Here is a 25,374-nt window from a genome sequence, read left to right as displayed (position 1 = left end):
CGCCAAATTAAGATCTATTTCTCGAATAATAAAACAAAAGCATTGCGAGGGATAAGGACATGTATGTCGAATATACTGATGTTGTTTGTTGCCATGTCTATTTATCTTGTGTCGACTTGATGAGTTATAACGCGACATTTTTGCAAGTATTTACTTATTAGCTGGATAACTGATAAAGAGTTATTTTTTTGTCGAAATTAAATAAATTATTAAACACGGTTTGTAGAGTTTATTGTACATGAAGTCTGCAATCAACATATTTCGTTACATATAAACAATTAAGTGGACAGGTCGATACAATTTTAACACAATGTATTATACAAAAGTAAGAAAAAATCAAACACGTGTCCGCTTGTGTTAAAGGCATTTAAGCTATGTAATGCACTTGGTCAAATGTTACTTTAAATGACCTGAATTGTAGGAGAACGAAACATTTTTCTATGAATAGAGGCTTAATCATTTAAACATTATCAATTATTTAAACATGATCTTTTAAAATGATTGTTCGGTTATGTCAAATCCGATTCAAATAAAGCTATTGAGCGACTTTAAAGATTACAAAAAGCTGATTTAATTTGCAGATATGTTTGCAATATAACCTTGTCTACTGGCATACTGACATTTTATACCCTTGATTAATTCTATCACGTGTACTTCACAATTTTGAAGCATGACTTGTGCCCTCTGCACCCATAGACTGGGTTTATTCCTGTACTAATTTTAAGAGCTAATCTACAGAGCTTATGTTTGTTTGTATGTTGTACAAAATGACATACGACTTAAACCAAACAATAACTTGACCAAGGCTTACCAAATGTAGCCAAAATTATGTTTAGTTATCTTGACTTAATTGTCATTCATGTATATTACTTTTTCCAGTACATGGTCACAATGACATGCGTTGAAATATATCGTTGTAAATGCATAAAAACAGAATATTCAAGAATTTCAAAAAGGTAATCTATGGCTGTTGTGAGTGATTCAAATGACAGCAATCGATATTGTTAAATTCGTATTAACCTCTCCCGGCCAAAAACATATATTAATCCCAGCGGGAATAAGTTGTTCTCAGCATTGTTGGCATACTGACAAGATAAATGAACTACGTAAATTACTTGCTTATTGTTCAGAGTGTTCATACCTGTATGAAATACAAAAGACTGATATAACGGTGAAGTTGTATATTTCCAGACCTGCATCGACCTTATACTTTCGAAAAAGCATAACATTTATCATAATTATAATTTCGACATCGGCAACGACCGTGAGAGACAGATACATTGCTTTAAAATCTGGGTTTACCTACATTAACCGCAAACGATGAGAAAGTATTGCATCATCAGTACTAAGCCATGTGTACATTCTTGCTAAGTTATTACTTTTTTTGGTTTTGAACTTATTTTAAGGGGGAAACGTGGGACTTATTGTAAGACTCCATTCCATTGGTCACACCCTTACGTAACCTATGAACATATCCTTCATCCTATTGGTCACACCCTTGCGTAACCGCTAAACATAGCCTTCACCCCATTGGTCACACCTTCGCGACATCTCAACATAGCCTCCATCCCATTGGTCACACCCTCGCGCACCTTTTACCACAGAGCTTTTATGTTCGACGATATTATCAGTGACATCGTAAAACATAATGTTTTTTTCTTAAAATAGAATCATTGATCTAAGTTGTTTCGATACAAAACTTAAATTTTATGAGATCTACTAAGTGATGTGTTTTTTTTTCAGGATCTCAAGCAAAACAGTCATCGCAATAACCGAGATGTTTTATAAAACATAGTACATTTTCTCAAACGTTCATGTGATTATACTGACTCAGTGGAAATGTTAAAAAATGATCTTGATAAAACTCTTTATGCACATATTTCTTTAGAAAGAATTCTTGTCCCAAAGGTGCATTAATTATTAAAATGTAGATATTAATCGAACACCAATATATATCGCATAGAAATACAAGTACTTCTTGTCCCTTACTTTCTGGTTTTATTTCAGGTTAAGGCCCAAGCTGTTGACTTATCTAAGTAAATGTGGATTGAAAGCAAAAACTATTGAATGCTTATTTATTAAATTATATACTAGTAAATTAACTTTTGGAAAAAACATATCGGTTGTCATTTTATTATATGTTCTGCCTTAAGAGATAGCTGTAGAATTTGGGTGTCGAATTATGAATTCCACCGTAACTTTTTAATAAATTAAATGTATATCTGTATATGCTATAAATATGTTGGAGAAAACTCGTTTGTAAATGTTAAAGTAAGACAGAACTGGGCAAAAAGTGCTGAACGTCTACTTGATGGATTGAGGTTTAGGTAATATTTAATTGAATTTAAACAACACAACAAACTGTTCCCTAATTAGAACAAAGACTGCATGATCAGCATGTGCAAACATGGTTTGATTATTGTTGATTCACAGACTGAATTAGTATATAACAACATTAAGGTTAAAAGGACATTTAAATACAGCAAGATTGATAGAGAGAACAGAAAATGATTACAATACAGTTGAGTCGGAGTAATTAGGATCAGTATCGTTTCTTGTACGAAGTATAATCTAAATCGATATCTTAAGACCATTTTCAAATGTGTATCTTTTATGGCTATTGCTAACAGCCTGTCTATAAGTTTTTTATTTCAAATTTGTATTTAACACTTGCGAACGGGGGGTGGTAGGGGAGTCTTAAAACGTCCAAGTTTACTTTTTATTTTAATATATGAAAAAGGAGATCATTAATATTAGGATTTGTTAAAGGTTTCTTTGGTGAGTACCTAAAAACCCCATACCAATACTTTATACCAAGAAATTTCGATTCTGAGGGAGGGGTGCCAAAATGTTACACCCCTAAGCTACGCCCCCTTAACGTCCAATCCTGAAGCCATCCCTGTTTAACCTAATACTGATACTGTTTCTGTCGTTGATTTATGTACTTGATGAATATACATTTTTTGTTGTTGAATGTAGCTACAAGTTATACTTGTCATATTCATACACTTGATGCTCAGATATGAATCCGTTTAATCGTTGTTTTGTGTGGCCATCTATTATATTAGTACATTACGATGTTAGTGTTTTTTGCCAAAACATGTATTTGCTAATATTGCCAATAAAATGAAACTGGTCATTATCAAGAGCCTTTTTTATATTTGCAGGTGGCAAAATGCGCATACGCAGTGATAATAATCGGGGTGTACTGGGTGTTGGAGGTCATGCCGATCGCTGTGACGTCACTGATTCCTGTGTTTCTATTTCCGATACTTGGCATCATGCCGTCGTCTGCCGTCTGCAAGAATTACGCCAATGTAAATATAGATTAACTGCACAATGAACAAAAACGCAACAAGAATTTATGGCAGAATGAGTTTTTAGAATATATTTTCGGATGAATGTTGAATAACAGTTGTTTCCGAATCATATGCCACCATTTAGTACCATTTCGGTAATTTAACACAATTATTTATAAAGACAGAAAAGAACACTTTTAATGTTTTAAAAAAAATGTAATGTTTTATACGTAAGAAATATCATGAACATATATATATATATATATATATATATATATATATATATATATATATATATATATATATATATATATATATATATATATATATATATATATATATATATATATAATATACATATAAAACGCACGCGATCAAAACGTGTCTGGATTATTTTAAAGGTAACATAAAGGGGTTTTCAATTTCTGACTCTCACCATTGTGGGAATTGTGGGAAGTATATAATTTCATGATATCTGCACCTGTATAGTCAGTACATGCCCAATAATCATGTTGACAATACAAGTGGAATATTTTTTTGTAATTATCTTAAACGAACTAAGCTGGGCCTATCTCTCGACGTCAGCATTGAAGGATCCTGTTTTGTTTTGTTTACATTGGACATTTATGCAATTGAACGTTTTGTCCTAAAGTTAAACATATCGGTATTGGTCCCATTAACATCACAAACCGCAGTGCCATTTTTGCAATTATTTCTATATTTTCCTCGTAAAACGGCATCATAGTATCTGTTTTAATTTATTCCTTAACAATTTATTCTATTCAGAATTATTTTTATCATGCTTCGTATTTATTGGAAGGATTTGAGCGATCGTTTGCACTAACATGTCTTTAAACTATTCCTTAAGGATATAATTTTATTTTACCATAGGTATTGGCATGTTTTGAAGCTGTAAGAAGTCATAATGTGTGTGAACTATTCACCATTCCGACATTTACAGCTTTATCAGCGTTATATAGTTACTATCATGTATGATATGGTTGTAGTAGCATGGCAAGTTACAGCTATACAATTGCACATTCTGCACATTTTGGAATGTAGACAGTAGAATTTCAAATATAAACTGCAGTTGTTAAACACCACTGCTGTTGTATGACAAGTTGTTATGGCTATGGACGACTTCACAATTGTGTATAGCATGCTTGGACATTCTTTCAGTATTCACAACATAGTGTAGACACTGTAGACAATGCATTAAGAAAACATTCCACTCTAAACTGTAGAATCGTTTTTTAGAGAAACCTATTACACCGAGAACTATGTCATAAATTGTTTTGGGCGATCAGAGATAAAATCGTGGGTTCCGCATAGACATGCTAAAATATGAACCTTATATTGCATGTTCACTTAAAAGGACTCGCTCATGTTTTGACACCAAAAATGAGTTTTCCCGATAATGCATATGAAAACACTTAAATACTAATAATCATACTCCTTAATACCGAGATAGCAGAAAATAAGCGTACAAACACACCGCTTTTAAAGATACATAATTGAACCTATATCAACATTTGTACAAGGGTTCCGGGCCGCGGTCAGTATCTTAGTTTTAACACTCCTAATGATTTTCGACACTTCAATATTACGTAATAAACATTTCCTCCCGTAAAAAAACATTTAATCAACCATGAAAATAGGCCCTTTAGGGATATAAGAAATAATGTATTTGAAATAGAGAAACAAAAATATATTATAAATGCTCAGTATTAATAAGAGGTAAAGGTTCTAGTGTCAACAAACTTACTTAGGGTATGCAAATCAGCGTGGACACTGTTATTTGCATATGTAAACGGTAGGCGTGGCATATGTGCATGCCCATTTATAGCAATTTATGCACCAGTCAATTGAAACCACGCCCCCAAGGTCCGGGGGTGTTTCGGGGATAGCCGGGGAAATGGGCCTTGTTTTTACTATCAGTTCATCCCCACAGGGCGGGACTTTTACCCCGGGTTGGCTGGACCGAAAGTCAAAGTCCCCGCTATTCCCCGGACCTGGGGGGGGGGAGGGGGCCGTGGTTACAGTTGACTGGTGCATAGCCTTATCATGAAGTGTACGCTCTTCAGCAATAAGATGACCTGAGGTAACATTAAACTGATTTAGAATGAGCGAAGTGAGCGTAGCGAACGAGCCTTTCTTAATCATTGAACTATTTCTTCATGTCATCAAACTGTCTTAGAATACTACGTCATTCGCCAACGCAAAATCTGACGAAGGGAGTGTGTATCGGATTGAGTGGCAGTGGGCGTACCTTTAAACACCCGCGGAAGTCGAAATGCTAGATGATTGAGCATTGTACTTATTGATTGCCTATCTGCGATTTCATAGCTGAATATTTAAGTTGTACTCTAAGATGCGACTGGGTGTCGATTGTTTTTCTAAAAAACCGTCCGGAATGGTTAACAAATATATTTTATTGAGATATGGGGTGCTCTGTACAAACGTACTGTACTATATTTTTAATTCCATCATCATCACAAAGAATGCATAAACAGATATATGGCCGTAAACTCCATTGACTATCGAACAGGAAATGTCTGTATTTAAACACTGACTATTTATATTGGTAGTTGACCCCCTGTCAGAAGTAGGGAAGTAAATATAGATCAATGAAAACGCTATTAAGACCGTCGTTGTCCGGCCTACTTAAGGGCTTGGGTCAACACATAGGGTTGTCAATAGTCAATAAAACATGTGCGCGATATTTTTAAACTTATTCTGATGTTTGTTCTTTCAGAGCCAGTGTTTCGAATTTTTGCTTTGCAAATAAAGACAACCATATACCACTTCACAATGGCAACTATTTACCACTTCATAATGACAACTATATACCACTTCATAACGACAATTATATACCACTTCATAAAGACAACTATATACCACTTCATAACGACACTTATATACCACTTCATAAAGACAACTATATACCACTTCATAACGACAACTATATACCACTTCATAAAGACAACTATATACCACTTCATAAAGACAACTATATACCACTTCATAAAGACAACTATATACCACTTCATAACGACAACTATATACCACTTCATAAAGACAACTATATACCACTTCATAAAGACAACTAATTACCACTTCATAACGACAACTATTTACCACTTCATAACGACACTTATATACCACTTCATAACGACAACTATATACCACTTCATAAAGACAACTATGTACCACTTCATAAAGACAACTAATTACCACTTCATAACGACAACTATTTACCACTTCATAACGACAACTATATACCACTTCATAACGACAACTATATACCACTTCATAAAGACAACTATGTACCACTTCATAAAGACAACTAATTACCACTTCATAACGACAACTATTTACCACTTCATAACGACAACTATATACCACTTTATAAAGACAACTATATACCACTTCATAACGACAACTATATACCACTTCATAAAGACAACTATATACCACTTCATAACGACAACTATGTACCACTTCATAAAGACAACTATATACCACTTCATAACGACAACTATGTACCACTTCATAAAGGCAACTAATTACCACTTCATAACGACAACTATTTACCACTTCATAAAGACAACTATGTACCACTTCATAAAGGCAACTAATTACCACTTCATAACGACAACTATTTACCACTTCATAACGACAACTATATACCACTTCATAACGACAACTATATACCACTTCATAAAGACAACTATATACCACTTCATAACGACAACTATATACCACTTCATAACGACAACTATATACCACTTCATAACGACAACTATATACCACTTCATAACGACAATTATATACCACTTCATAAAGACAACTATATACCACTTCATAAAGACAACTATGTACCACTTCATAACGACAATTATATACCACTTCATAAAGACAACTATATACCACTCCATAACGACAACTATATACCACTTCATAAAGACAACTATGTACCACTTCATAACGACAATTATATACCACTTCATAAAGACAACTATATACCACTTCATAACGACAACTATATACCACTTCATAAAGACAACTATGTACCACTTCATAAAGACAACTATTTACCCTTCATAACGACAACTTTATACCACTTCATAACGACAACTATATACCACTTCATAACGACAATTATATACCACTTCATTAAAACAACTATGTTCCACTTCATAACGACAACTATATACCACTTCATAAAGACAACTATATACCACTTCATAACGACAACTATATACCACTTCATAAAGACAATTATATACCACTTCATAACGACAACTATATACCACTTCATAACGACAACTATATACCACTTCATATAAACAACTATATACCACTTCATATAAACAACTATATACCACTTCATAAAGACAACTATATACCACTTCATAAAGACAACTATATACCACTTCATAAAGACAACTATATACCACTTCATAAAGACAACTATATACCACTTCATAACGACAACTATATACCACTTCATAACGACAACTATATACCACTTCATTTAAACAACTATATACCACTTCATAAAGACAACCATATACCACTTCATAAAGACAACTATTAACAACTTCACAATTACAACTATATACCACTTTCATAAAGACAACTTCATACCACTTCACTTCATACGGTCTTTGTAAAACAAAAATAAAAGAACGGTATTAATAAATTAATTTCTTGTTTTGAATTTCGTGTGTATCCATCTATAGTATTGAAATCATGGAAAAGTTAATGCTCATCAATTTTGGTTTTCCTATTTGTTATGTTTTTCTTCCGTTGTTTATTATCAAAAGAAAAACAGCTAAAATACAGTATAGCTATTTTTTTTTGTTATTTGCTTTACACTTTGTAAAACCAAAAAATGAAAAACATAATGAATCTTTTTCTTATCTTGTAGTATTGTTTCGTATTCCATGGTTATAATTGAAAAAAAGAAAAGGAAAACAACCTATCAATTTTTGTTTTTTATTGAGTCATACGAAAAACGAAAAAGGATGTGTATGTTCCTTTTTCGGTTTCTTTTCTTTCATTAAAAAAAAACGGGAAAAAAAACAATACAATAAAGACTGTTTATTCATCCGCAAGTTTGTTGGCTGAGAATGTAGGTTATATTCTAAGTATATTGTTATTAGCACCAGCACAAATTAAATACCTGGTAAATGTATGTCTTGGAAAGTAAGCAGTCTGAAACACAATGGGTCGATTATTTAGAACTTTTTAAAGTTAACAAAGTTGCTGACGGCAATATTGTTTAATTTTAAAGGTGATATATTTTCTGAAAGTAAACAACGATCCAGTAAATAACCTTGAATATTTTCTGAAAGTAAACAACGATCCAGTAAATAACCTTGATAACAATGTTCCGGACAACCGGTCCATTTTTGACAAATAAGAATACATATTTAAAAGTTATCGATGTTTATACATAACCTAGCTAATGTGGCTAGTGTCCGTATTCGCTAAAATCTTGAGTCTTTATTACAAAATAAATGATGCAGTTTTGAGCCTTGAGTCTCGATCTTAGACATAAGACGTAAGTGGAGGGACCCACTGCTTTGAAAATGGAGATCTCAGTGGGCGGGCGCTTACATTTGTCGATACATTTGCCAGACAACTTTCAACCATACCGGTACGGAAATGGCAATGATAGTGTCGATCGATCATTGCTGGCGGATCTTGCCTGCGCCGCTTACTCAACATGTTTCATCGCCGCCCAATAAACCAAATTAAGCTGTATTGATAAATGACGTCAATACCTACTTTCCAAACATTATCAATACAGGAAAACCTGCTTACATTTAGAAATGGTGTATTTTCTATATACATTCTTAGACAATGAACGGGCTATACCAAAAAAGTAATTTATAATACATGTATTATTAAGTGCATGCAAAGAACGCCAGTGCTATAGTCAATGCTGTTTTGCATGCAACAATGGTCTTAATACAAGTCTCATTGTTTGATATATTTGTATCTTTTTAACAACAACACAAAACGTGCGTTACATGTCGGCAAAATGCGTTCAAATAAGTGAGCATTTGTGAAGGTTATATCTATATACCACAATGTAATTAATCGAATGTACTTAAAGCTGCGCTTTAACAGATTGGTCGTTTTGACAAGCGTTTTTTTGTCTTTAAATGAGCCAATTTTTGTGTAAATGTTTGTCTAAAAACCAGTGAAAAGACTGCGGACAAAAGATCAAATTGCAGTTTATCATAATTACGTTCAAAAAATGTTTAATGGATTAAAGCGTTACTTACGCTTTAATATAAATGCCTTTTTCGGTAGTTTTACCAAACATTTGAGAATTCTTTATGGTGAATTATCTAATATGACTAAATTGCAGGCATTGACGCCAAAATCAGCCGATTCTGAGACAACTTTTTTCAATCCTGAGAACCTGTGAGAGTGCATCTTTAAGATCTCTGTTCAAATTTTTTTACAACAATTATTTGTTTATTATTAGCTAATTTTGTATCTAAATGACGGTTGTTTGACCTTGAGACTCCATTTCTTTCCAACACTGAGTCTTTAGGTGTTTTTTTATATTTTTTTTATTTATTTTTGTATTCACACACAGCGGTTAGACTTGTAATTTGTAGATTTAACCTTTTAGAATATAATAAGCTATTCTAATATGGTATACAATTTAGTAGCATATCTATCTCCCTATATCTATTTCAGGACACATTGATGTTGTTTTTCGGGAGTCTGGTCGTCGCTGCGGCAGTTGAACGATGGAACCTTCACAAGAGAATCGCCCTGAGAGCCCTCACTCTGGTCGGCCCCGAACCCAGATGGTTAGTATCAGGGCCTCTAAGGGCTGTCTTACAAACCACGTGTCCACCATTCCATTACACTCCATTGATGGAGTTTATCGGAATTAATCGACTGTGGTTTTCCGCCGATGACAATGTAATTTGGCCGAATGTCAATTTCCAAAGTACTAGTGTTTTTTTATAAAACGTTCTTTTGGAGTATAAATGGAGATGTCATCATATTGCATTATATATTTTACATTTGTCGGTTTGTCATTGGCGCTTGATCACTGTGTCACTGATAAAGATCATCGTGGGTTTTTGACTACCGGATGTATTTTCTTGTATTTAGATTATATCCTGTTGCGGTACAGTCTTTCACGGGCCCACTTACACTGTCGTAAACCCATGCATGCATTTGCATCATAAATCTGCAAGCAAAACATGATTCTAAAAACTAATTCTCCGTAATCCCCTCGACTGACGTCAACCTGGCACTAGTATATTCTATTGTACAAGGTAATGAACTCGTAAAGCAAAGTAATGAGCCACGCAAATGCAATTTATGATGTTATAACCTGCCTTCTATGTGTTTTTTACCCGTAATGTTTATAATATAAGGCTTATTAGAATTAGCGCTCGAACATGCGAATCTTCAAAAATCTCGAGTCAAAAAATAACCCTAGTGGATTCCTGACAAGACAGAACCAAGCCACATTCATTTGATATGAAAGAACTCCTGCTTTGGTGTCTTATGTAATACATTTAGTGGCATTAGCCTACAAATATGTTTTTTTTCTTTATCAAAGGGGTCATTTCTATCAACGATCTAACCTGAAATAACTGCAGTTTAAAATATCAGAACATCGCAAAAGGCCCAAATAGCTTAATAATTTTAGGTTAAATGTCACTAAATGTATTTCAGATCATATGTCACTAAAGCAGGATTTAATTCCTATCAAATGACTGTGAACCAAGCTAGCCTTATGAAGTATATTTATACGCTGCTTGGTATTCCTCTACGCAGACAAAATATTAAATCAAAGACAATACATTTTAATTTTCACGTTCATTTTCACATGTATATACAGTACATTACTTACGTTTTAACAAGTGCACATTTTACACTGCTGTCATTTAATGTAAATATAAGATATAAATTATAGCTTAATTGTTCCTGCATACATTAATACATTCAGAATTAAAATGTCGTCTGTTAAGATCTGTTAATTGGGTCGTCGTTCACACACATGATATACATGGTACAATAAGTGCAAGATACTGAAGCTCTTGTTTAAACCGATTTCCTGCTGTAATGTCAGGCCATGTTTACCTAAACTAAACGATTTAAAATCCTGAAGTGATTTTGTTACATTTGGATGTAGTTCATTCTCACCGCAAAATAAATGCATGTACTAGACCCACTTTGATGATAAGAACATTTATTTATAATTCAGCTTGTCATTTCTCATTTTTAAGTAAACAAGATTCGAAATCATCCACAGGGCCGATAGTGTAAACAACAATTACAATAAGTCAGGCGGTAGCTAAACACCATGTTGCTTGTTTTGGTATTCCGACAACATTTTAAATAAGGTTAATATATGATCATATAGATAATCAACATGTTGACAAATTATCTTTTTTTGTGCAATTCACCGATTTTTATTAGTGAAATCAAAGGGCAAATGCAAAAACTACAGTAAACACCGTGGGCCTGTTTACCACGAAGCATCCGGCTACACATATCCAGTAGTTTAGATTATACTAATTTGTTTGAGTTCGATTGTGACGAAAGCTGATAATATCACTATATCTTTCTGAGAGGCCACCAGAAAGTACCCCAAGTGCTGGTCGAACCCACAACCTCTTGCGTAAGAGGCGCATACTTCTACCACTAGGTCACCCTCACCCTCGGGTGATCGAACCCACAACCTCTTGAGTGAGGGGCGCAGACATCTACCACTAGGTCAACCTCACCCTCGGGTGATCGAATCCACGACCTCTTGTGTGAGAGGCGTAAACATTTACCACTAGATCACCCTCACCCTAGTGGTGATCGAAACCACAACCTGTTCCGTGAGAGGCGCAGACATGTACCACTAGATCACACTCACCCTAGTGGTGATCGAACCCACAACCTCTTGAGTGAGAGGCGCAGACATCTACCACAAGATCACCCTCACCCTAGTGGTGATCGAACCCACAACCTGTTCCGTGAGAGACGCAGACATCTACCACTAGATCACCCTCACCCTAGTGGTGATCGAACCCACAACCTTTTGAGTGAGAGGCGCACGTATCTACCACTAGATCATCCTCACCCTAGTGGTGATCGAACCCACAACCTTTTGAGTGAGAGGCGCACGTATCTACCACTAGATCATCCTCACCCTAGTGGTGATCGAACCCACAACCTTTTGAATGAGAGGCGCAGACATCTACCACTAGATCACCCTCACCCTAGTGGTGATCGAACCCACAACCTGTTGCGTGAGAGGCGCAGACATCTACCAATAGATCACCCTCACCCTAGTGGTGATCGAACCCACAACCTGTTCCGTGAGAGGCGCAGACATCTACCAATAGATCACCCTCACCCAAGTGGTGATCGAACCCACAACCTGTTGCGTGAGAGGCGCACGTATCTACAACTAGATCACCCTCACCCAAGAGGTGATCGAACCCACAACCTGTTGCGTGAGAGGCGCAGACATGTACCACTAGATCACCCTCACCCTAGTGGTGATCGAACCCACAGCCTATTGAGTGAGGGGCGCAGACATGGACCACTAGATCACCCTCACCATAGTGGTGATCGAACCCACAACCTGTTGCGTGAGAGGCGCAGACATGTACCACTAGATCACACTCACCCTAGTGGTGATCGAACCCACAACCTGTTGCGTGAGAGGCGCATGTATCTACCACAAGATCACCCTCACCCTAGTGGTGATCGAACCCACAACCTCTTGAGTGAGAGGCGCAGACATCTACCAATAGATCACCCTCACCCTAGTGGTGATCGAACCCACAACCTGTTGCGTGAGAGGCGCAGACATCTACCACTAGATCACACTCACCCTAATGGTGATCGAACCCACAACCTCTTGAGTGGGGGGCGCAGACATATACCACTAGATCACACTCACCCTAGTGGTGATCGAACCCACAACCTCTTGAGTGAGGGGCGCAGACATCTACCACTAGATCACCCTCACCCAAGTGGTGATCGAACCCACAACCTGTGGCGTGTGTGGCGCAGACATCTACCACTAGATCACCCTCACCCTAATGGTGATCGAACCCACAACCTCTTGAGTGAGGGCTCAGACATCTACTACTAGATCACACTCACCCTAGTGGTGATCGAACCCACAACCTGTTGCGTGAGAGGCGCAGACATCTACCACTAGATCACACTCACCCTAATGGTGATCGAACCCACAACCTCTTGAGTGAGGGGCGCAGACATCTACCACTAGATCACACTCACCCTAGTGGTGATCGAACCAACAACCTCTTGAGTGAGGGGCGCAGACATCTACCACTAGATCACACTCACCCTAGAGGTGATCGAACCCACAACCTCTTGAGTGAGGGGCGCAGACATCTACCACTAGATCACCTTCACCCTAGTGGTGATCGAACCCACAGCCTCTTGAGTGAGAGGCGCAGACATCTACCACTAGATCACCTTCACCCTAGTGGTGATCGAACCCACAACCTGTTGCGTGAGAGGCGCAAACATCTACCACTAGATCACCTTCACCCTAGTGGTGATCGAACCCACAGCCTCTTGAGTAAGGGGCGCAGACATCTACCACTTGATCACCCTCACCCTAGTGGTGATCGAACCCACAGCCTCTTGGGGTGAGAGGCGCACGTATCTACCACTAGATCACCCTCACCCTAGTGGTGATCGAACCCACAGCCTCTTGAGTGAGAGGCGCACGTATCTACCACTAGATCACCCTCACCCTAGTGGTGATCGAACCCACAACCTCTTGAGTGGGAGGCGCACGTATCTACCACTAGATCACACTCACCCTAGTGGTGATCGAACCCACAGCCTCTTGAGTAAGAGGCGCAGACATCTACCACTAGATCACCCTCACCCTAGAGGTGATCGAACCCACAACCTCTTGCGTGAGAGGCGCAGACATGTACCACTAGATCACCCTCACTCTAGTGGTGATCGAACCCACAGCCTCATGAGTGAGGGGCGCAGACATCTACCAATAGATCATTCTCACCCTAGTGGTGATCGAACCTACAACCTCTTCAGTGAGAGGCGTAGACATCTACAACTAGATCACCCTCACCCAAGAGGTGATCGAACCCACAACCTGTTGCGTGAGAGGCGCAGACATGTACCACTAGATCACCCTCACCCTAGTGGTGATCGAACCCACAGCCTATTGAGTGAGGGGCGCAGACATGGACCACTAGATTTCCCTCACCCTAGTGGTGATCGAACCCACAACCTGTTGCGTGAGAGGCGCAGACATGTACCACTAGATCACCCTCACCCTAGTTGCGATCGAAACCACAACCTGTTGAGTGAGAGGCGCATGTATCTACCACTAGATCATCCTCACCCTAGTGGTGATCGAGCCCACAACCTCTTGAGTGAGAGGCGCAGACATCTACCACTAGATCACCCTCACCCTAGTGGTGATCGAACCCACAACCTTTTGAATGAGAGGCGCAGACATCTACCACTAGATCACCCTCACCCTAGTGGTGATCGAACCCACAACCTGTTGCGTGAGAAGCGCAGACATCTACCACTAGATCACCCTCACCCTAGTGGTGATCGAACCAACACCATCTTGAGTGAGAGGCGCAGACATCTACCACGAGCTCACCCTCACCCTAGTGGTGATCGAACCCACAACCTCTTGAGTGAAGGGCGCAGACATGTACCACTAGATCACCCTCACCCTAGTGGTGATCGAACCCACAACCTGTTGTGTGAGAGGCGCACGTATCTACCACTAAATCACACTCACCCTAGTGGTGATCGAACCCACAACCTCTTGAGTGAGAGGCGCACGTATCTATCACTAGATCACCCTCACCCTAGTGGTGATCGAACCCACCACCTCTTGAGTGAGAGGCGCAGACATCTACCAATAGATCCCCCTCGCCCTAGTGGTGATCGAACCCACCAACTCTTGAGTGAGAGGCGCAGATATCTACCACTAGAATACCCTCACCCTAGTGATGATCGAACCCACAACCTGTTGAGTGAGAGGCGCAGACATCTACCAATAGATGTTCCTCACCGTCATTAGCAAAAAGGGATTGGTTTGATTGGTGTTTTTGAGCACAGATTAAACGACCTTATTCTAGTGGTCGCTATTGTTCCATTTAAATAAATTTGTTTTATTTGATGTACATGAACTTTCACATGTCCCTTTTCCCCTTAAGCCTGGTTTATTATTTGTATACAACGCCCGTCATTACCCTTCAGGTTGATGCTAGGAATCATGCTGCCCACGTGGTTCCTATCAATGTGGATGTCGAACACGGCCACCACCGCTATGATGATTCCCATTCTCAACGCCATTCTTGCCCAGATCAAAGAAGTCAAGTGTCAAGGTACAATACTGGTCGTTGGAGCTTGTTTGGTTTCATAGACAAACAAAACACTTCTGTGGAATACACCTTATAGCTGTGGTATAACGTAATGCGTGTTAACACTTTATGTACAGTAGTACACATTAACAAATGCAGGTTAATACTTATACACACTGAAGAAAATCAATCATAATCTTATACTGGCGACAAACAAGTAGGTCAACAAAGGCAGGTAAATATGCAAACATTAGTGTGTCTCTAGCTCAGATAACGTTTGAGTTATACCCCTTGAATTAAAAGATGCGAATATCATTTATAAAGTAATGATACATTTTTGTTAATTCGAGTTTGTACAAACGTACATTAACAGAAGATTTAATACAGACAATATGTCAACGTATGTAAAAGGAAAGTCCATTGAATTTCTGGTATGGTCAAGGTCTAAAGAAGGCATTTATTTATCTCTCGTTCTCTTGTAATGTCAATAAATCATCCGTATATGACGTGTACTTTATCTAAATGGATCGTGAAGGACGAACTATTGTTAGAAGCGCTCCAAATTTAAACGTCCGTGACTTTCTACACAGTAAATGGAGAGTTTCAGTGCTGAAGCTTAACAGGGCACTATTCTTTAAAACATGCGTTACCTAAACCGTCTCATGTAAGCGTGTTTGATGTCTATATGATAACATTACGTTGGCCCTTACACAGTCTTAATTAAGCCCACGTCACAATGAGTAATTTGTAAACATTGACCTTAGTATTTCTGCGATACGTTTGGAGAAACCTGATCAATCAAAATACATTGAGACCATGCCCATGTTTTCTTTAACTGTAAAGATAGTCATTTTTTCAAATTGGTAAACTTCATTTATTTTATAAAAGATGAATACATATTTCACATTCGTATTTCAGTTGTCGCAGATGAAACCGAGGAGGAGTCCATGCCTCTGAAGCGGATGGAAAATAATGGCCACGTGCCCGGTAACCATGACAACCATGATCAGCATAGGGACATCAAGGTCGTCCTAGAGATGGACAATATACTAGAGCCGGGTCATCCCGTGCAGTAAGTCACATGACGTCTTCATACCCAGCGTTTATGGCTGCTTATTTTCACATAACACTGTATTTTTCCACGTGCAATTTCTCGACTGAGTTGTTTAGTAAAATATAAATGAAAGCATGCGTATTATGACTATTTCAAAAGTTTTCATTGCAATGATTTCTGATGTTTGAGTTAACAAGCCAGTTTGCAGTTTAACGCACTTGGATACTATTTATTCATGATGATTGATGACTCATAAATGTACCCCATACGTGTTTTATGAAGTAATAGGTTGGGGATTCTGATGGGAAGGTTAACGATTTCCTCTAAATTACATATCCCAACGTTATTCAACTCCAGACCAATCAGCCCTGAAATGGTTCATGTCTAATCAATGCCACATACCTATACACTTTTGCTTGCGAAGAGATAAAAAAAAATAATATCCTGACCGTAGTATTGATTACGATATATTTTATTATTTTCCTGTGCTGTCAGAGCTGATTGTTTATGATTAAATTGGCTCGTTGCGCGAGACAGAAACTGGGCTTATCCCCTTAGTTGTCATAGTATTATATTTATATTTTTATCTTTTTAGCTACCAGATTCAAGTTCACGAACCGGAAGAGTGAGTGTAACTTTTTTAATAGTTTGATTATGAAGAAAATCTTAATGGATTGCCACACTTCTTCTTAACGTATATACAGAATATGCACATGTATAACTATGTTTCTTGCTTCCATCTGATTTAACTAGTCGTTAGTGTGTGGCTGCGGCGTCTGTAACTCTCTGACACTAGGTTTTATTGTGGCAGTGTATTTTGCAATGGTTTTGTCATATATACATTATCATTTTGTATTTCATTACAGCACCTTCGTCAATTAATACTAAAGCACTTGCACCCATATGACACATATAACTTACTGAACAAAATTTAACTCCTATGATCTACATGTATGTTATATTTGTTGCCAGGTGTCACATGCGTATGGGTCCGTATTAAATCGCACATAATTGATGCTTTCACCTTGTCCCAACAATTCAGAAACATAATACCTCGGCGACCCTATTCAACTTTGTTATCATGTTTGCCCAAATCTCATGACTGATGCCTGATATTTCCTGCAGTCACCTTGGCGTACCAAGGAACGAGAGCAGTTCCGGTCTCAACGCCCAGGATTTCACGTCCACTTCCCTGCTTACCAACCCGGTCGCCGACCGCAGGTGACCGTACAGATGCACATATTTTAGCTGTCTCCGCATGAACAAATGTTCCCTGTCCTCCTATTGACATATGCCACTTCTCACACGCATGTAGTGTAGATGTTGTAACAGTTATTGATGGGTTCTGTCTTTTAGTTGTGTGTGTTTGGGATAAAATGGCACCTTACTTACTCATAAGTATAAGATTTGTTTGTAGCGTTTGTATGTATATGTTTTTAGAGCGTTCTTTCATTTTCTTCGTTTGAGTGTTTTCCCGTCCCGGTGGTAAACATATCAACCATTTTATGTTCAGTGTATAGGTAGTTGAGCAATCACGTCATGTTAAGCTTATGCGATCATATCCATACACATTATTGTTATTATTATGTAATAAATTATAACTTTCGCACCAATTTCAGTTTTGCGACAATGTATACTGTCTATCTAATGCAATTTTCTTTGCGCTTTTCAATTCATACTTCTGATCTTTTTACAGCTTTATCAACTGGACTTCTATTTTAGTTGCTTATTTTAACATTTGCCTTGCAGACCAAATACTGTTGTACCTCCTGAAAAAATAAAGATGGAGTAAGTCATGGCTAAGCTAATAACCAAGTGTTTAAACCAACAATTATTCCTATTATATCCTATTATATCCTATAACCACGCTTTTCCTTAACGAGAACAACAAAGCAGCAGCATGCTAAATGTACATACTTAAATACAGTTTTATATACATAAAGCCAGCTTCATATTTACATATTTTCTGAACCTTGATGGCTGGGACAGTTCGTTTATATAATTATAGCATGTTAATGTTTTTGTCGTTATAAGTATTTTAGTAATTCCTACAGCAAGTTTTGCGACAGTTCGCTATTTAGAATATTTCCTTAATATGCAAATGAACATTAAGGCGTCTGACGTACAGGTCAGATTTTCGTTTCCTCAAGACATTGGCCATGTTAAATGTCGATGCCTGGTGACGCCTTGTAAATTTGATATGCACGATAAATGGTCGACAACACATTTTAGATGTATCACAGTTTAGATTTTTGCTCTTTATTTTATTTTAAATCAGACGTGAAATAATCTATATTGTAATATTCCAAGGCCAAAACAATCTTGATGTAATATGTGTTGAGGGATAATGTTTACACATAACTATTTTTCTTTTTCTGCACATAAACCCCTTTAATTAAAATGATATCAAACTAATACGAGGTCACAGACATCCACAATTGACAAAGTTGTAAACCAGATACCTGAATGTATACAAACTGGAATGTTTTGCATACTGTATGGCGTATTAGTTTACTTAATGTCGCAATATTTGTTTTGGAATCTATCGCTAAGTTGACTTCTAAAGTAAAACGTTTATCACCTTCAACGCCGAACTATTAAACCTTGACATTCAAAATGGGTTGAATGTTCACTAGTTTTAAAAAGATATTAAAAGTTGAAAAGCTTGTATCATATTTTATAGATGGCTTATTCACACAGTTTGTCAGTATAACGTATTTCAGGGTAATAAATTAGTTTCCGAAATCATCGCTTATTTAGAAATTGCTTAAATCCGTTATTCCAATAGTTTTCAGAAAAAAATCCCTGCTAAACACAATTTTAGTATATAAAATGTACTAACAAGAGTCGTTTTTAATATGATAGTGTAACTTTTAAATGTAAGTTAAAAGCACTACCAGAAATAGTTTCATCCATATTCCAGTACTATACTCGAACTATAACATATATTTTAAGAAGGAAAGCAACCTAAACAACCAATAGCTTTGGTAACAATTACAGCAGCAGCAATAGTAATAAAAAACCATATTATTTTACGGCATATTTCACCCGTAGTTTTAAACCGTTTCAGATCACCCATCGCCCTGGAGAACCGCGCACATCCGGAAATATCAAGGGACAAGGAGTTTAATCAGCTGGCAAAGACGTTTGCACTGTGCACGGCGTTCGCGGCGAACTGCGGTGGCATAGCCACATTGACGGGAACCCCGCCAAACATCATTTTAAAGGGACAGGCAGATATGTACGTATTGGAAAGAGTATAAAAATGCTCTATTTTTAAAAAAGCAAACATGGAAACCTCGGTGCGAAAATATAAAAAAACAATGTTTCATTTAACCTACTACAACATGATGATGTACTATTTTGTTTGACAAAAGTGCACACAAAACCATTACATATGTCATAAATTTTATAACGAGGTCATGTTAGCTTTGTTCATATACGTGTATCTTACATCTTATCGCAGCTGTTGATTATTGTTTAAAATAACCAGTACATTTCAAAATGTTCGGTGAACTGTCCAAAACAATTTAAAAGTTTTAGAAACCTTGTTAAGTTGATGATCGCGTGTTATTTTGATAACTTTTGAGAGGATTTCATATGCAAAAAGTATAAATGTATATGTAAAATCGTGCCGGAAATTTAATTTAAAAAATGCTCTTTCGACCTTAAAAGATAAAGATAAAGTAATGACATTCTCATTCGATTTCTGTTGATATCAATAACCAGACTGACAAAACTGATTTTCTTTCTAAATAATTGTTTTGCTGTCATATATTTATCATGCGAGTTATCAGTAAGCAATACCAGGGTTAGGAATCACGTGACTTAAAGGGGTTCTCACATGGCTCACCACGGGGCGGGGCACAGCCGATGTAAACAAAGAATTTAGTGACGTTAATCTCTAAGTAACATTTTTGACTGAAAATATATTAAAACATTTCTTAGCCTATACAGACTATGCTTTTTCTGCTTCTAAACGTGTAAAATATTTCAGATTTGCGGTCAGGTTTGCTTGTATATGAATGATGCTATCCTTTGCCAGAATTTCAACTTGACGGAATTTTGTAGAATGGTGCAATGCTGAAATTTTGGGCAATAATATCATCATTAAAATATGGGTATATCGAGTCTGGGTTGGCCAGTCGATAAACTGTTTCGTTTATATTGCTTCCCAGAATGGAGAAACAACTTATGGTTTGTGTTTATAGGAATAAATTGTGTTCCATGTTTAAAAACGGATTCAAACGCACACACAGAGACAATAAAACATTTTGCTAAAAAGACTTACGGCGAAATGCGTAAAATGGTGCGGTTAGATGGCTGTTTAATCAAATAATTTTTCTCCAAAATGGAACTACCATCATACATTTATCAATAAAATAATTTGAATCGGGCCGATTTTTCAGGTCCATCATGGGAGGGGGACATTTTATAATTAGTTTTTGCCTTAACTGGACAAAAGGTCGTGGATATCTGTAATATAATGGTCAGTACTGTTAATTTTTCTCTGTACGCGCTGTCAACAAGCTCAACTGAAGAAGTAATGAAGTTACCAAGTCATTCAAGGGAAATAACAACTGCGCATAGTAGAACTACATAAGAAGACCAAGTAGCCTCCCTTCCACTACAGAAACGAATTGCTATACAGATTTTGATTTCAATGTGACTCATGCATAACATAGATGAATAATAAGTCTATGTTATACAAATACAACGTTATTTTTTTAAGCTTGTCTAATGAACTAAGAATATCATTTTAAATTTTCAACTCGTATTTGAATATTTCTCGTCTCTAACTAAATGACGCTATTCGATTGGTATTGAGCGACATATGATCTAGAGCAATAACGTATTGGAAAGACTGCCTGTCCTCCTTCTAAGTATCCTTTAAGCAGGGGCTCTGCGATCTCTCTATTAAAAGTGTCGGGTCCCGGCTTTAAGTAAACCATTGGTGATGCTTGTGGATGTGCCTGTCGTAGCTACCATGACGGAGAGGTTTTGCACAAAAGGCGAAAACGCAGCTTCCGAAGTTTTTCCTATTTTCTTCCTTTACATCTAGCTTTGTTCCAATCTTATTACAATCTCTTCTTTACTGATCAGTAACCCCCGCCGCGAAATAGACAAGTGTGAATTACGCGATTAATTTGTAGATGTGTATATGTAACAAAGTTCTTGATTTATCCAACTTCAGGAAAGTCGATATCATTAAAAGCTTTTCTAGAACCAAATCTGATTATTTTTGTATAATAAACAAAGCAGACATGAAAAATAAATATTAATACGACATGTATCCGGAAAATATCCGGCGTTGTAGATTAGGAAATATCATATAAGGTTAATATTAAAACACTGGTATGGTGAATGACGAAAATCTGACCGAGTGCTGTTTTTTCTTGGAAACACCAAGGGTTTTGGTGAGATACTGCGTGCTCGTGTTCTTGAAGCCAGTGGGGTGGGGGTGGGGGCGGGGGCGGGGTGTTCATGCCAAGATACTTACAGTGTACCTAATTGAACACGTATAACAAAATCCAACAGATTTGGCAAAGTACTTGTTAATCAACCCAGGACATTTTCGAATGAATAAAAAAATGAAACCTAGGTGTATTCAGATCGAAGATGAAATTGCAGTGCAGTTCGCTATCTTAAATACAGTATTAATTCAACCATTTGCTAAAACCCCGATTGGCATGCGTAATAAAAACCCGTCTATCAACTGCAAACGACCGTTTTGGTTGCGATATATTTCTATTATATGCGCAAATCTTGTTCCAAAACCAGCTTTTAATTCTTTAGCCCACATTTCATTGTTTGGTTTCAGATATGCATTTTGGAGTAATTGACAAGTTGCAAAATCAATTTGAAATATTTAAGTCTGTCTGAAAACGTTGGTGTTTTGCTTTTCAGAGAATATATGAAAATTAAATCCCTTCAATGGTTTGCCCTGCTCCTGCCTTTTCAGGCAGTATTCATCACCAAAGTCCTTTAATGGTTTGCGCTGCTCCTGCCTTTTCAGGCAGTATTCATCACCAAAGCCCTTTAATGGTTTGCTCTGCTCCTGCCTTTTCAGGCAGTATTTATCACCAAAGCCCTTTAATGGTTTGCTCTGCTCCTGCCTTTTCAGGCAGTATTCATCAACAAAGCCCTTTAATGGTTTACGCTGCTCTTGCCTTTTCTTCAGATAATATTATATCATCTAAGCCCTTTAATGGTTTATGCTGCTCCTGCCTTTTCAGGCAGTATTCATCACCAAAGCCCTTTAATGGTTTGCGCTGCTCCTGCCTTTTCAGATAGTATTATATCATCTAAGCCCTTAAATGGTTTGCGCTGCTCCTGCCTTTCTAGGCAGTATTTTATCACCAAAGCCCTTTAATGGTTTACGCTGCTCCTGCCTTTTCAGTCGGTATTCATCACTAAAGCCCTTTAAAGGTTTGCGCTGCTCCTGCCTTTTCAGGTGGTATTCATCACTAAAGCCCTTTAAAGGTTTGCGCTGCTCCTGCCTTTTCAGGCAGTATTCATCACCAAAGCCCTTTAAAGGTTTGCGCTGCTCCTGCCTTTTCAGGTGGTATTCATCACTAAAGCCTTTTAATGGTTTACGCTGCTCCTGCCTTTTCAGATAGTATTATATCATCTAAGCCTTTTAATGGTTTACGCTGCTCCTGCCTTTTCAGGTGGTATTCATCACTAAAGCCCTTTAATGGTTTACGCTGCTCCTGCCTTTTCAGTCAGTATTCATCACCAAAGCGTTTTAATGGTTTGCGCTGCTCCTGCCTTTTCAGATTGTATTATATCATCTAAGCCCTTTAATGGTTTACGCTGCTCATGCCTTTTCAGGCAGTATTTGATCACCAAAGCCCTTTAATGGTTTGCGCTGCTCCTGCCTTTTCAGATTATATTATATCATCTAAGCCCTTTAATGGTTTACGCTGCTCCTGCCTTTTCAGATAGTATTATATCATCTAAACCCTTTAATGGTTTGCGCTGCTCCTGCCTTTTAAGGCAGTATTCATCACCAAAGCCCTTTAATGGTTTGCGCTGCTCCTGCCTTTTCAGATTATATTATATCATCTAAGCCCTTTAATGGTTTGCGCTGCTCCTGCCTTTTCAGATAGTATTATATCATCAAAGCCCTTTAATGGTTTACGCTGCTCCTGCCTTTTCAGATAGTATTATATCATCTAAGCCCTTTAATGGTTTGCGCTGCTCCTGCCTTTTCAGGTAGTATTCATAACCAAAGCCCTTTAATGGTTTGCGCTGTTCCTGCCTTTTCAGATTATATTATATCATCTAAGCCCTTTAATGGTTTACGCTGCTCCTGCCTTTTCAGATAGTATTATATCATCTAAGCCTTTTAAGGGTTTGCGCTGCTCCTGCCTTTTCAGATGGTATTATATCATCTAAGCCCTTTAATGGTTTGCGCTGCTCCTGCCTTTTCAGATAGTATTATATCATCAAAGCCCTTTAATGGTTTACGCTGCTCCTGCCTTTTCAGATAGTATTATATCATCTAAGCCCTTTAATGGTTTGCGCTGCTCCTGCCTTTTCAGGTAGTATTCATAACCAAAGCCCTTTAATGGTTTGCGCTGTTCCTGCCTTTTCAGATTATATTATATCATCTAAGCCCTTTAATGGTTTACGCTGCTCCTGCCTTTTCAGATAGTATTATATCATCTAAGCCTTTTAAGGGTTTGCGCTGCTCCTGCCTTTTCAGATGGAATTATATCATCTAAGCCCTTTAATGTTTTGCGCTGCTCCTGCCTTTTCAGGCAGTATTTTATCACCAAAGCCCTTTAATGGTTTGCGCTACTCCTGCCTTTTCAGGCAGTATTTTATCACCAAAGCCCTTAAATGGTTTGCGCTGCTCCTGCCTTTTCAGATGGTATTATATCATCTAAGCCCTTTAATGGTTTGCGCTGCTCCTGCCTTTCTAGGCAGTATTTTATCACCAAAGCCCTTTAAAGGTTTGCGCTGCTCCTGCCTTTTCAGATAGTATTATAGCATCTAAGCCCTTTAATGGTTTGCGCTGCTCCTGCCTTTTAAGGCAGTATTTTATCACCAAAGCCCTTTAATGGTTTGCGCTGCTCCTGCCTTTTCAGATGGTATTATATCACCAAAGCCCTTTAATGGTTTGCGCTGCTTCTGCCTTTTCATATGGTATTATATCATCTAAGCCCTTTAATGGTTTGCGCTGCTCCTGCCTTTTCAGATAGTATTATATCATCTACGCCCTTTAATGGTTTACGCTGCTCCTGCCTTTTCAGGCAGTATTTTATCACCAAAGCCCTTTAATGGTTTGCTCTGCTCCTGCCTTTTCAGGCAGTATTTTATCACCAAAGCCCTTTAATGGTTTGCTCTGCTCCTGCCTTTTCAGGCAGTATTTGATCACCAAAGCCCTTTAATGGTTTACCCTGCTCCTGCCTTTTCAGGCAGTATTTATCACCAAAGCCCTTTAATGGTTTACGCTGTTCCTGCCTTTTCAGGCAGTATTCATCATCAAGGCCCTTTAATGGTTTGCGCTGCTCCTGCCTTTTCAGGCAGTATTATATCACCAAAGCCCTTTAATGGTTTGCTCTGCTCCTGCCTTTTCAGGCAGTATTTGATCACCAAAGCCCTTTAATGGTTTGCTCTGCTCCTGCCTTTT

General features: G+C 37.7%; 1 protein-coding gene across 4 annotated transcripts in view; it reads left to right on the top strand.

Moving 5' to 3' along the window:
- LOC128230516 (Na(+)/citrate cotransporter-like) overlaps nucleotides 1-25,374 on the top strand; it is a 40,961-nt gene that overhangs the window by 2,895 nt on the left and 12,692 nt on the right. The window contains exons 2-9 of one of the 4 annotated variants that reach the window (XM_052942840.1): nucleotides 3,168-3,317; nucleotides 10,023-10,138; nucleotides 15,576-15,703; nucleotides 16,598-16,751; nucleotides 17,329-17,358; nucleotides 17,859-17,954; nucleotides 18,483-18,521; nucleotides 19,804-19,974. In XM_052942840.1, the coding sequence (XP_052798800.1) occupies nucleotides 3,168-3,317; nucleotides 10,023-10,138; nucleotides 15,576-15,703; nucleotides 16,598-16,751; nucleotides 17,329-17,358; nucleotides 17,859-17,954; nucleotides 18,483-18,521; nucleotides 19,804-19,974 (884 nt within the window). The remainder of the gene's footprint in view (nucleotides 1-3,167; nucleotides 3,318-10,022; nucleotides 10,139-15,575; nucleotides 15,704-16,597; nucleotides 16,752-17,328; nucleotides 17,359-17,858; nucleotides 17,955-18,482; nucleotides 18,522-19,803; nucleotides 19,975-25,374) is intronic. The other 3 variants (XM_052942841.1, XM_052942842.1, XM_052942843.1) reach the window with 3 other exon arrangements.

Source organism: Mya arenaria, chromosome 4 (genome assembly GCF_026914265.1).
Source record: "Mya arenaria isolate MELC-2E11 chromosome 4, ASM2691426v1".
Taxonomy (NCBI): Eukaryota; Metazoa; Mollusca; class Bivalvia; order Myida; family Myidae; genus Mya; species Mya arenaria.
Note: the sequence above shows the minus strand (reverse complement) of the source record. Positions and strands in the feature narration are given on the sequence as shown.